At 38.3% G+C, this 15,032-nt stretch overlaps 2 protein-coding genes across 3 annotated transcripts in view; one reads left to right on the top strand and one right to left on the bottom strand.

The window, feature by feature from the left end:
* LOC137644084 (uncharacterized) overlaps positions 1-15,032 on the bottom strand; it is a 217,923-nt gene that overhangs the window by 18,660 nt on the left and 184,231 nt on the right. For both annotated transcript variants that reach the window (XM_068377030.1, XM_068377029.1), the window contains exon 2: positions 12,580-12,751. In XM_068377030.1, coding sequence (XP_068233131.1) covers positions 12,580-12,741 — 162 coding nt within the window. In that variant the 5' untranslated portion in view covers positions 12,742-12,751. The remainder of the gene's footprint in view (positions 1-12,579; positions 12,752-15,032) is intronic.
* The window catches only part of LOC137644081 (2-aminomuconic semialdehyde dehydrogenase-like), a 54,399-nt gene continuing 45,506 nt past the window's right edge, over positions 6,140-15,032 (top strand). The window contains exons 1-2 of the mRNA XM_068377018.1: positions 6,140-6,291; positions 14,348-14,529. Coding sequence (XP_068233119.1) covers positions 14,357-14,529 — 173 coding nt within the window. The 5' untranslated portion in view covers positions 6,140-6,291; positions 14,348-14,356. The remainder of the gene's footprint in view (positions 6,292-14,347; positions 14,530-15,032) is intronic.

Here is a 15,032-nt window from a genome sequence, read left to right as displayed (position 1 = left end):
CATCGTCAAGAAGGGTCTAGGCTGGAACTGGACTCAACCACCCCCAACCTTCCAGCAGTTTTTCCAACAGTCAACCCCCCTTCTGGAAGAATATGTCCTAGAACTCTTAAACAAGAAGGTGATAAGGAGGGTAAAGTCAACCAGGTTCCAAGGGAGACGGTTTTGCGTCCCCAAGAAGGACTCCGACAAACTCAGAGTCATTCTAGAATTATCCCCCCCTCAACAAGTTCATAGCGAACAACAAGTTCAAGATGCTGACTCTTCAACAGATAAGGATCCTTCTGCCTCAAGGTTCCTACACGGTCTCCATAGACCTGGCGGATGCCTACTGGCACATTCCAATGAACCACCACGCTTCCTCCTACCTAGGATTTCGACTCCAAAGTTAGCTACGCTTTCAGGGCCATGCCCTTCGGCCTCAATGTGGCCCCACGGATTTTCACAAAGCTGGCAGACGCCATCGTTCAATAGCTTCGCCTCCGCGGCATCCAGGTGATGGCCTACCTCGACGACTGGCTGATCTGGGCTCCATCGCCCGAAGATTGTCTAAGATCCTGCAACAAAGTCACCCAGTTTCTGGAACACCTGGGATTCAAGATAAACACAAAGAAATCTCGCCTCTCTCCAGCTCAGAAGTTCCAATGGTTAGGAATCCAGTGGAATCTTCAGTCACACCGCCTTTCCATTCCCCAGAAGATAAGGAAGGAAATAGCAGGGTCTGTCAAAAGACTGCTGAAATCCAAACGGATCTCAAGACGTCAGCAGGAACGAGTTCTAGGCTCTCTACAGTTCGCCTCAGTGGCAAACCCAGTGCTACGTGCACAGCTAAAGGATGCCGCGGGAGTCTGGAGACGTTCCGCATCCATCGCTCGAAGAGACCTCAAGAGACGGCTCCCAAACAGACTTCGGTTACTCCTAAAGCCGTGGTCGGAAGCAAAGGCCCTGAAAAGGTCCATCCCTCTTCAACACCCGCCTCCATCACTCATCATCCACACGGACGCTTCGCTGGAGGGTTGGGGAGGTCACTCCCACCAAAAACAGGCTCAAGGAACATGGTCTCCCCTATTCAAGACGTTTCACATCAACATCTTGGAGGCCATGGCGGTCCTTCTACCTCTGAAGAAACTCTCCCCCGCCTCCCTCGATCCATATTCGTCTAACCCTGGACAACTCGGTGGTAGTTCGATGTCTCAATCGCCAAGCCTCAAGATCGCCCCAGATAAATCAGGTGCTTCTCCCAATCTTCTGTCTGGCAGAGAAGAAGAAATGGCACCTGTCTGCAGTTCATCTACAAGGATTCCGCAACATGACGGCGGACGCTCTATCTCGGACAAACCCGATAGAGTCGGAATGGTCTCTAGACGCAAGATCCTTCTCCTTCATCTCTCATCAAGTCCCAGAACTTCAGATCGATCTCTTTGCAACGAGCGACAACAATCAAATTCCTCGATATGTGGCCCCGTACGAGGACCCCAAGGCAGCAGTGGACGCCATGTCACATTGGAACAGATGGTCCAGGATCTACCTGTTCCCTCCCACCAACCTTCTGCTAAAAGTCCTCTCCAAACTGAGAACCTTCAAAGGGACAGCGGCCCTAGTGGCTCCCAAGTGGCCCCGGAGCAACTGGTACCCCTAGTCCTGGAGCTACAACCCACGCTGATCCCTCTCCCGGGCCCAGTTCTCTCCCAGCAAGTACAGAAGTCGACTGTCTTCGCTTCATCATCGAAAGTCAGGGACCTTCATCTCATGATTTTCTCTCCCTAGCCGCGAAGAAAAGGTTTGGGATCTCGAAGAAAAGTCTAGACTTCCTCGTGGAATACAAGACCGAATCCACACGACGGCAATACGAATCATCCTGGAAAAAATGGGTCTCATTCGTCAAGGCAAAAAATCCTACGGAAATCACCATTGATTTTTGCATGTCCTTCTTCATTCACCTTCATGGACAAGGCTTAGCAGCCAACACGATTTCTACCTGCAAATCGGCCTTGACTAGACCACTACTGTACGCCTTCCAGATTGATCTGTCCAGCGACATCTTCAATAAACTGCCGAAGGCATGCGCTCGTCTACGCCCAGCACCCCCACCAAAACCTATCTCCTGGTCCCTGGACAAGGTGCTCCATTTTGCCTCCAACTTGGACAACGATTCGTGCCCTCTCAAGGATCTGACTCAAAAAGTTATATTTCTTTTTGCTCTTGCCTCAGGAGCCCGAGTCAGCGAAATAGTGGTATTATTAAGGGACGAAGGTCACATCCTGTTTACAGACTCAGGAGACCTTACCCTCTTCCCGGATCCGACGTTTCTCGCTAAAAATGAACTACCCACCAAAAGATGGGGCCCTTGGAGAATCTGCCCCCTGAAAGAAGATGCCTCTCTATGTCCAGTAGAGAGCCTCAAGGTCTATCTTCGTAGAACTTCTGACTTTGGTGGAGGCCAACTCTTCAAAGGAGAAACATCGGGTAGCAACCTGTCACTGAAACAACTAAGAGCGAAAATCACCTACTTCATTCGCAGAGCGGATCCTGACAGTACACCCGCAGGTCATGATCCTAGAAAAGTCGCATCGTCTCTGAATTTCTTTCAGAGCATGAATTTCGAAAGCCTCAAGAGTTTCACAGGCTGGAAATCCTCGCGTGTTTTCTTCAAGCATTACGCGAAACAAGTGCATGAAGTCAAACATTTCGTGGTAGCCGCAGGTAGTGTTATGAAACCTGCACCTAACTCTGCATAGAACAGTGAGTTACTTGGGACTTTAACTCCTCGGGTGCCTATGTTGACCCTCGTGTGATACGTAGTGAATTCAGACACACTTAGTGTTTTTTCATAGACTGTTCTTTTTCAAGGTGAAAATGTCATAGTCGTCACATGAGTGCCGCATGCCTAGAGCATGATGTGTTTTTTTCTTAATAAAGACTGACGTTCCTCTGGAACCTGTGCCTTCTAATAATTTGAAATTTTCTTTCAGATTCAAGAGCGAAGTCTTTCATTACTATGTACATTATAATTTATTGTAAATTACTTTTACATCCCTTATTGCATTTATTTACCATATTCTGCAATTGTGAAATAAAATTTCTATTTTATTACTTGTGCGTCTTAATCCGCTCCTACTTATACTATGAAATACATGGTTGTCATAGTTTCATTATCCCCTCCTTTTTTCTTTAAAAAATGATGAAGAATAATTGGTTCAATCCATATTATATACTCACCTATGCTATGTAATATTCCTAATTGAATACTTACTTGCGCTATACCTTCGAGACCAGACCGTTCTCTTGTTACAATATACAGTGCCTAACCACCACTTGTCTGTCATTGAGAATGTTCTTATATGAATATCAACCATTCTGTCTTGTCTCCGAGTTCTTCACGTTCTCCCCGCAAGGTGGGTAGCCCTTCGAGAACCACTTTGATCCTCAGCATGGTCCGTTGGGACTTCTTTGCCAAGGGGGGCAGGAAGTTTCAGCCCCACGGAACCTCTATCGAGGTTACTATGCTTACTCTATTCAAAGTCCTCGGCACTTACACTACAAGGGGAAATCTACCACGATACATTGATTCTCTGGTATTCTTCCATCAGGACGCCATGGCTTGAGCCCAAAAAACGGATTTTGAGCGAAGCGAAAAATCTATATTTGGGTGAGATAGCCATGGCGTCCTGATGGATCCTCCCTGCTACTTCGTCCAGCCTTTCAGGTCCCACCCTGTCCTGCTGTATCATGGTGATCGGCAAGCAACTGGCGTCAGGATGAGGACGGACGTGACGTCATTTAGCAATGGCGCCCGTTTGTTTACGTTTCGAGTACCAAAAGTAGCCACGGACGAGTATAGCTGTGGAACGGCTCCCCAGCTATTCTCCGCCCCTCCACATCGAAGTGTTAACTCTATGTGGGGTGCAGATAGCTAGGTGGCGCGTTAATACATGCGTCCCCTGTTGATATACGATGTCTTAGAGGGAAACCTTTAGGATACACGCTCCAGAAGTTAGAATTCTGTGATAACCTGTGGTTAAATTCTCTGGGAATATCTTAGTAGTTATTTACCAAAGGAAGCTACCAAAAAGGAACCTTCCATCAGGACGCCATGGCTATCTCACCCAAAAATAGATTTTTCGCTTCACTCAAAATCCGTTTTACTGTTGAATCGTCACTGTCACAGGACTCATGAAATAAGAAAGTCTTCAGTTTCCTCTTGATTCTCTTGACAGCTTTAATGTCTTCAATAATTCGAATGTTTCGTGGAGCTTGTTATTTAGTCTCGGGGCTGCATATTTAAAGGTTCTGGAGCCTAAAGTAGGCATAAATCTAGGTTCCAACAGATTGAAGCCATCTGTAACTATTCTCGTGTCGACACGATTTGTTGACTGCGCAATATGTAGCAGTTCTCTCAAGTATTTTGATCGCCCAGTTCTGATACTTGGTGGGTTTTTGTACATAATTTAAATTCAATTCTCGCTTTAATCAGCAGCCAGTGTAAATCGATTAGTATAGGGGGTGACCCTTTCTCTAGGAGGGACACCTTTTATCAGTCTTGCTCCTCTGTTTATTATGTTATGTAATTTCTTAAATTGCACTTTTGGTATTGTAATAGAATTGCAATAGTCAATCCTGGCAATAACACAGTTTATCTCAAGTTTCATAACAGAATTTTCGTCCAGGTACTTTTTTATAAATGCAATATTTCTTAGAAGATAAACAGCAGTTTTTATTACATTATCTATTTTTGCATTTACAGACAGGCATTTATTACTTCTTTTGTAGTTTATTTATTTCCTTGTTTCCTTTCCTCAATGGACTATTTTTCCCTGTTGGAGCCTTTGGGCTTATAGCATCCTGCTTTTCTAACTAGGGTTGTAGCTTAGCTGATAATAATAAAAGAAATAATATATATTGCTACCCTCAGCTTACGTTACTTATCTATAGTACCTCCTGATCACTAACGATCGGTCCACACATAACAGCGGTTAACGGGTACATGCAAGGTCTAAAGACATCGGGTACAAGGCTAAGCATTCGCTTACTCGAGAGAACGGGATGGGGCTAGTAACTTTTATTCGTAAACTTACTGATTAACTTGAACTATGCATCCTTCTTAACATAAACATAGATTATAGTGCATACACACACACACACACACACACATTATATATATATATATATATGTGTGTGTGTATATATGTGTATATATATATATATATATACATACATACATATATATATATATATATATACATACATATATATATATATATACATACATATATATATATATATAGGCCTATATATAATATATATATATACATATATATATATATATATATACATACATACATACATACATACATACATACATACATACATACATACATACATACATACATACATACATATATATATATATATATATATTAGATAGTTACACTTTATAAGGAAATGCAATTGTAGGTAGAAAAGTTCAAGTATAAAAAAAATGAGATTAAGGTTTGAATATTTCACAAAATTAGTTTTAAAACAGATTTAATACGTATAAGACAGGGTATTAAATTAAAGGGAGGGGCAAAATGATAAATTAAACTCTGCGATGAACACACAACATACAACGAAACAGAGGCTATAGAACTTAACGGTACAAAGGGAACAAAGATTTAACCTTGGCGAGACCAAAACACAGTTTACTTTAACTTTTCAGTATAATCAACAGCAGACAAAAGCAACATTTGATATTCAATGTTGTGTCTTTCAACTGTTTTTGATCATGGGGGTACATGGCAAGCATATAAATCCAGAATGATGTTCAAGGAAAGTTTACCAATATCAGCAAATCGCGCATTGAATTCATTTTGATTTCAACGCGTTTTAAAGGAAAATAATCTATTTATCCTTGGGAACTACATTAAGATATAAATATTCTACAACAATATATACAAACACTTGATATCTTTATATGTCAGAAGCAAACGCAAACGATTAAAACAGTTGGTAATATTACTCATGTGATCAGGATGGACACATGTGGTCACAGAGTTAAAATTAGACGAAATTTATTTTTCAATAAATGTACAAAACATTGCAAGTTTGATGGTAATAACGGATAATACAACATCATTACCAGTAGATCCAACTAATAAATATAATTCTTCATCGATCTATTGTAGATGAAAAAAAAATCACCAAATATGAAAAGCGATATTTGGCAACACTGGACTCCGCCCAAAACCATCCGTATAACCCAATGCGCTGGTCATATTCTTCTTCCTCCAGTCATCCTCGTCGCTAGCTTCAAAGGTATTTACTGATTTGTGAAATACTTTTTTTTTTAGTGGTTAAGTACACTAACTTACAGAGCGAAATAAGTGCAGCTTGTCAGAATTCAATTGTGTCGTACATTCCTGAATAATGCTGAGGGTGTTCTCCGTTTTCTTTTACATATTGAGTTTCTAAGCGGGTTAAATAAATCTACAGTATTTCATAATTTACATGAAATTAACATTACAGAGCATTGGTTCTGATAAAGCACGAACCTGTCATAATTTGCACGTATTTATAACGTTAAAAGTACTTTATTTTCGTAAACTATGTAGAATTTGGTGATTTATATATGTATAAACGGTAAAGATATTCCGGAGAAAAAGTCAAATGGTGCATACCACTACAGACTAACAGAGATCAACGAAAAACAAAGTAATTGCCAGACGTAGAAACTAACGGGTATTATTATTATTATTATTATTATTATTATTATTATTATTATTATTATTATTATTATTATTATTATTATTAGCTACGCTACAACCCCTGTTGGAAAAGCATGATCCTATAAGCCCAAGGGCTCCCACAGGGAAAAATACCCTAGTGAGGGAAGGAAACAAGTAAACAAATAAACTTCAAGAGAAGTAATGACAATCAACATAAAACATTTTTAGATAATTAGATCTATCATATATAAACTATAAAAACTTCATAAAGACGATAGAAAGAGAAACAAGATAGTGTGTGCCCGAGTGTACCCTCAAGCAAGGGTACAATAGTATGAAGTACAATAATGACAAGAAAAAAAGCCAAAGTTGATATCGATTATACAATACAAACGGACAAGTTCAGTAATTAAAATGAATATAACAAGCTAAGGGATGGATTAGTGCAAGCATTACTCATGGTGGTGTATGATTTAAACGATGAACTGGGCAGAGAGGATATACAGTTAATATATATGTAAATTTATCCATAAATGGCATCACAGATACTAAATGTTCTTGGAATGTGTATTTAGCAAGGGGCTTAAAATATATTAAATCAAATTCGAAAAGTTTGTGAAATATAGGCAATAGTTGTAAAAGAATGTTGTGCAGTGTCGTGAGATCTTCATTCAACTCCTGCTACTAAACAACTTTACAGTGTACAGTATACTGTAGTTTCGTTAAAATATGCCTCTATACAATGTACTTAACTAATTTCATTGTTACTACGGATAATATGCCTTTATACAACTTAAACTAATTTCATATATACTACCGATTTTTCGAAATTTACAGTCAAACCATATGAATGGATGTTTCCATCGAAATAATGTATAATTTTCGTGGACGAAAATTTTGAAAAATTGAATAATAAAATGAAAAACATTCACTATGTTTCGCTACTAGACTTGTAAATAAAACATGACCTTGGAGTCGAGTAGACGTCTCATCCCCAAGTTACCATGGGAACAGAGCTGACTTACAAGATGATAAATTGATAATGAATGGTTTTGAAAAGTTTATAAGATGAACTGTCACGTAGTATTGTTACCGAGGTACCCCATGATAATAATCACGGCATACTACGTCATGTGACCCACGGTGTGATGTGAGCAGATGGCGCTAGTGTCGTTCAGAATCAAAACAAAAGTGCGCGGAGCAGAATCCCTCCCAGGGACGCCATGGACATAACTGGTTTGGATGGGGCGTCAGGATGGCCAGACTTCAACTGGAATACCTTCTCGCCTTCTACTTAAGGAGCTCCTGCTAATATACACTGGCAGAGGCTTACTATTTCCCCATTCCACTTAATTTCTAATCATTAATCGTCAAATAGTGGACCCTTTCTTCAAGACGACAAATCTTGAGTTGTATTTCATTCTACCGTAACTATGGGTTAAACAACTTAGACTATTACATAAAAATTTCCTTATCAATTACATAATTACCTTTAAATACTCCAAATAATAACTTTTATCTAAATTACCTAAAATATGGATTTAGACCCATCAGGTATCGCAGCTTTAATGCTAATGACATAATCGATTATATATAAAAATAAAAATGTAAAGTTCAAGTTCAGTTAGATTATTTATGGGTTGTTCTCGGAGCTCCTGCGGGCAAGAGGCCACTTTCATCTCACAACATTCACATCTTTATAACTGTTCCTTATTCATTTCACATCAGTTAAAACTATTATATTATAAAAGCGATAGATTCATAACCAATAATGAGCACCCGATGTTTACGCTATTTCGAAAAGCAAGGAAGGAAAGAAATAAGCAAGAGAGGAATATTTCCATGTGTTCCGATGAATGATATAATCTTGGGTTAATTTCACAATGACAATATGAAAAAAAAGTATAAAAATATCAAAAGTCACTTTCTACTTGAAATTTATTGTCTTTACTTTAAAATGCAATCTAATGCCTCCTACAAACTCCTAACATTCTTGTCTGTGAATTTCTTGACGGTTCACGTCAGTCGAACGCAATTTCCTTCAAAAGATTTTATCCGAGTAGGTATGGCCCGTCGCACTGTTTAAAAGGTTTAAAGGTTACTCATGAATGGCAGAGGCAAGGAACAGTGACAATGACCTAGCAGGAAAATGTCATAGAGACTGACTATACATACATGTGATCAGCGCCCAAGTTTCCTCTCCACCCAAACTAGGACCAGAGAGGGCCAGACAATGGCTGCTAATGACTCAGCAGGTAGACCTACAGGCTCCCCCTAACCGCCCAATAATTAGCTCACAAAGATAGTGAGGTTATATACACTACAAAAATCTATACAGCTTGAGCGGGTCTCGAACACCATTCCAGCAGATCAACAGATGAGACGTTTAAAGGCTTTAAAGGTCACTCATGAATGGCCAAGACAAGCAGCAGTGAAAATGCCCTAGCAGGACAATGTCAGCGCCCAAGCCCTTTCCCCCAATCTAGGACCAGGGAGGGCCAGGCAATGGCTGCTGATGACTCAGCAGGTAGACCTACAGGTTTCCCCAACCGTACCTACATATCCCCCCCCCCCCAATAATTAGCTCACAGAGATAGCGAGGTTGTATACACTACAAACAAAACTATAGATCTTGAATGGATCTCGAACCCCAGTCCAGCAAATCAACAGCTGGGACGTTTCCAAACGATAAATATTTGTGATATATATTATAGCGTCAGCAATCGTGAATTAAAATATTTGAGCCATGTGGTCCAGCGCTGGGACTTAGGAGGACATTTAGTAAATTAGAAGGCTAAAAAGAAGGTGCACATAGGATCAACATGAATGCTGCGATGGCCATTGCTTTCAATAATGTCTACAAAGAACCCCGTGAGGTGCACTGACGGTAAAGCGGTGGCCCTGCTGATTCTAATATAGTTCCTACAGATTGTGATTTCGTTTGATACCAGGTTTCTCCATAAGGCTCTATTTAAAAACGAACCCTAAAACATTTAGAAATTGTTTTAATCATTATAATAATGAAACTATGATAAACTAGTGTCGCGCCCTCCTTTACAATTGTAAAGTATAGTGTCGATAACACTTGTTGTTGTTATTATTATTATTATTATTATTATTATTATTATTATTATTAGCTAAGCTACAAGCCTAGTTGGAAAAGCAGGATGCTATAACCCCAAGGTCTCCAACAGCGAAAATAGCCCAGTGAGGAAAGGAAACTACAAGAGAAGTTAACAATAAAATATTTGAAATAGATTAACAACATTAAAACAGATATTTCATATATAAACTACAAAAAGGCTTATATCAGCCTGTTCGAAATAAAAACATTGCAGCAAGTTTGAACTTCTGAAGTTCTAGCGATTCAACTACCCGATTGTGAAGTTTATACACTGTTCAAGTTCAAATATAAGTATTTAGCCATATTCATATAAGCATAACCCTTTGCACGATTCATTCCAATTATTGCATTAAGGAGGCGATTAGTTAACTCTTCCAGTCTTGTATACAAAGTTGGTAGCAGAAAACTAGTGGGTATTTTTACATACGACTCTTACTCTAGTTTTTATATGAAACCTATCTTGACATTGTTATTGGTCTCAAAATATTTCATATTGATCATTTATTTCTTCTCATGTAGTTTATTTATTTCCTTTCCTCACTGGGCTATTTTTCCCAGTTAGAGACCTTGGGCTTATAGCATCTTGCTTTTCCAACTAGGGTTATAGCCTAGCTAGTAATAATAAAATAATAATAATAATAATAATAATAATAATAATTTGCAGTTGGACGTAGGGAAATACAAGCTATTTTTGTCAAAGATATATTTGTCCTTTCATTATGTAATTTGACATTTTTTCACCATTCAGTGAATATTTTGCTGCACTTTCAAGGGTTTAGAGAGTGTTTGTTTATTTCCTTGTTTCCTTTCCTCACTGGGCTATTTTTCCCTGTTAGAGCCCTTAGGCTTATATTGATTGATTAATTTGAAGTTCTCTGGCATCCTGACATCGAAAGTCCTTGGGCTTATAATTTAGCATCTTGCGTTTCCAACTAGGGTTATAGCCTAGCTTGTAGTAATAATAATAATAATAATAATAATAATAATAATAATAATAATAATGATAATAATATTGTGGTAGGCTCCTATAATTATTTAGATCGAATCTAGTCCAAGTAATAATATTTAACCAATCAAGACTTTATCTGCCAACAACGATAAACTGTGATAATGTATGTGGACATCAAGTTACGAAATTTCTTATTTTTAATCAAGGAGAATTTTTTTTTTCGTAGCAATGGGTATCGGGTTTGATCAAGCATGTATCTAAGTACAAATTTAACAACTCCAGCAATAATAAACACCATTATTCTAGTTATAAAGACAATGATATAATCTTGCAACAAATGCTAAAACAAATACAGTCAAAGACAGAGAGAGAGAGAGAGAGAGAGAGAGAGAGAGAGAGAGAGAGAGAGCATCTTATTACTTTAAATTGAACACCTTGACGAACACAAAAATACAGAAAACTAGAGGGGTATTCAGCATAGTGCAGACCTCCGCCACGGCAGCTTATTTTTCGACCTTGACCTTTGATCTAAATATGTATTAATTGGCGTGGATTTTCACACACTCAAATATGAATCAAGTTTGAAGTCTCTGTGACAACGATGTCCAAACTTACGGTTGACAAGGTGAATTGGACATTATGTTTGACTGTGACCTTGACCTTTGACCTTCCAAAATTTAATAATTTCCAAATTTTTACATAATTAATCTTGCAAGTTTCATTATTATACGATTGTGGCCAGGAAGATATTCACAAACAACCACAAACAAACAAACAAACGGGGTAAATCATTACCTCCTTCCAACTTCGTTGGAGGAGGTAATAAAGACAAAATCTCATTACTTTAAATCAAACACCATGACGAATACAAAAAAATAGAGAGAAAAGGGCAGACCCACAAACAACGTTCCATGAAAGAGAAAGCCCACACACATTTATACCAAAACAGCTGACAGGAAACGTAAAAATCAACAAAGACGAAAAAAAAACTTGCAACCAGGAAATTAAAATATATTTTTACGAAATATTGTGTCCGTGAAAACTTGGAGGGGGGGGGGAATGAGTATGGCGAGGGAAGTTGGATCACCCAAGAGTTAGTTATGACGGGATTTGTTAATAATATGTTTGTAGGAAAAGTTTACCGAATAAAGATTTGATGAAACTTCAAAAAATTTCGAGCCAGACAGCTAAGAATTTTTTTTCCGACAAAACTTGCATCTCTTCCGGTGTGATTAATCCTCCGAAATCCGTTTTCTAACAACTCCCATCATAATCTTGATATATATGCAAGATTAAAAAACTCTAAACCTGTTCCTAAAGTAATTTGATACAACTTTAATTATTATTTTTTCCCCGTTGGAGCCCTTGGGCTAAAAGATCCTCCTTTTCCAAGGTTGTAGCTTAGATGATGATGATAATGATGATGACAATAATTGTCTCCCCTATATAATAAGGAGCAAAAAGAGAGAGAGAGAGAGAGAGAGAGAGAGAGAGAGAGAGAGAGAGAGAGAGAGAGAGAGAGAGAGAGAAGCCATACCCTGGAGAGAAGGGGTACCCAGAGAGGCACACTTGGAAACCACACTTTCCCAAAATTGCCCAAACGAGCGGGTTATAGTTAGGAAAGGGTTGAATGTGTGCGCGCGTGTGGGCATATCTATCTAAATATTTAGACGTAATTTTGGACGGCTCTGGTACAGTACAACAACAACAATAATAATAATAATAATAATAATATCAATGCTTACGCCGTTAAAAGAATAACTTACTTAGAGCTAGGATACAGGTAAGCTTTGGTGTTTACTTACCTTATTTCCACTCAATAACAAATACTGGAAATGTCTCATGACAGGTGAAAACCAAACTAATTTTGTTGCGTGGCAGTTTGTAAATCCATCAGACTTGGTCATATAGATAAACGTAAAACGTTTGAACATATCTGCAGTATCACGGTGCCAACAGGTAATCATGGCAGAAACCCTGGAATTAAATAATAATGGAAATTAATTAAATTCTCTAGAGAGAACAGATTGAATAACTGGCTTCGTATAACAGAGGCCGTTTCTGTTTCTATTAAAAACACTGGATTAATGTACAAATTCAATTAGATTTTAAAGACTAATAAGCAATAAACTGGAGAGAGAGAGAGAGAGAGAGAGAGAGAGGAGAGAGAGAGAGAGAGAGAGAGAGAGAGAGAGAGAGAGAGAGAGAGAGAGAGAGAGAGAATTTTGCCTTTAGTCTTTTGAATGGTTTCATACATGTAGGATGAAATTTGCCTCGTGGATGCCTTCCATGTTTAAAGGTCACTCATGAATGGCAGGGGCAAGGGACAGGGTAATGACCAAGAAACAGAGCATTTAAACATACCAGCGCCAAAGCACGTTCTCTTACCAAGCTAGGACTAGGAAGGGCCAGGCAATGGCTGTTAATGACTCCAAACACCCATATCCCTAGAACACAAGGATAGCGAGATTGCAGACAATATTATGGGCTGGATAATTGCACGAGTCCAAGCCTGGTCGGAGGGCCCAGGTAATCTAGAACTACAACAACAACAGGCAGAATTACTATATACTATCGAGCTTTAGCGAGACTCGAACTCCCGTCCAACATATAACGAGACGGGGAAGTTTCCAATAGGCTACCACAACCCATGTTGATAGAATATAAGTATTAGGACGGATAAATCCATCTATTATCATCTCTATCTAATTCACTCTCCATTCTAGCGGCGATCCGTAACGGTCGGATAACAATTAGGCACAAAATTCACTGCATACGCGAACAGAGGTATATATATTTAATTCTAAGAACGTGCCCATCTGTTCTTGTCCGATCCGAGAATAGAACGCAATCCTGAGCCCCTCCCCCCCCCCACAAGAGAGAGAGAGAGAGAGAGAGAGAGAGAGAGAGAGAGAGAGTAAATTTTCATTTGCATGAATGTAGCAAGAACTAATCTATTAAAATTCATGTCACAGTACTCCCCAATTATCAAACGCTCCACACACACACTATATCTATATACATACATTTATATATATATATATATATATATATATATATATATATATATATATATATATATATATAAATTACACGTGCACATATTAATTCACAATTGAAATTAGGTGGTTCCTAAGCGACTCTTTTATTGAAAAATCATCATTTAAGAATTTCCCAGGACAAACTTTCTTTGCATCTTAGCTTACTTGTTTTCTTGTTTTGGGTTTAAATCCAACCCTCCACTGAAGTCGAGTGAATTACTTCTCGGGCAGGTCCATACCAATCATCTAACGAAACATTTTCATTATAACTTATACAATTCTTTGATTGTAGCATCTTCGAAATCATAAGATCTTGTGAAAAGTAATGTCTTTAGTTTCTTCTTAAATTCAATTGCTCCCTTTAAGTCCTTCATTTCAGTTGGCACTTTATTATGTCAATGTTTAATATTTTCGAACCAGAAGTGACGAAGACGAGATAACATTACCAAAATCTCTTTTCCTGTTCATTCACTTAATATGAAACCCATTTAACGTCCTATTTACGTAGATTATTTTCTTCTTCTTTTGGCAGGTATAAAGAATGGCAGACGTCGAGATAGTGGTAGAAAACTTCATCGCAGGGACATTCCTTCCCTGCAAAAGGACATTGGATTCCTTCGATCCTGCCACTGGGAAAATCTGGGCCAGAATTCCTGACTCCTCTAAGCTTGAAGTGGACGCCGCCGTTGCTGCTGCTAAGAGAGCTTTTCCATCGTAAGATCTATCTCTCTCTCTCTCTCTCTCTCTCTCTTGTATTACTTGACATAATACTATTTGCTTACCATTTTCAACTCTCTCTCTCTCTCTCTCTTGTATTACTTGACATAATACTATTTGCTTACCATTTTCAATGGAAATACCGGATGGTATGCTGCCCTTTTATATCCCCAATTTTGGAGAATTGGGTATTTTTTTCTATTGTGTAATATTACAGAAAAGATGTATCTAGATGTGAGAAAAATAATTCTGGATTTTCTAAAATGTATTTACAATCAAAATCAATTTTGTCGAAGCCATCAAAATTTTAGATGAAACCACTCCTGAATGAAAATCACTTTCTATTTTTAAATGAAGACTAAGTTACCCAATTCTAGAGAATTTCAGACGAGAAAAAATTCTATGTGTATATATATATATATATATATATATATATATATATATATATATATATATATATATATATATATATATATACACACACATAGCCTACATATATT

This window comes from Palaemon carinicauda, chromosome 7 (assembly GCF_036898095.1).
Source record: "Palaemon carinicauda isolate YSFRI2023 chromosome 7, ASM3689809v2, whole genome shotgun sequence".
NCBI classification, from domain to species: Eukaryota; Metazoa; Arthropoda; class Malacostraca; order Decapoda; family Palaemonidae; genus Palaemon; species Palaemon carinicauda.
The sequence above is the reverse complement of the archived record's forward strand: the minus strand, read 5'-3'. Positions and strand labels throughout refer to the sequence as shown.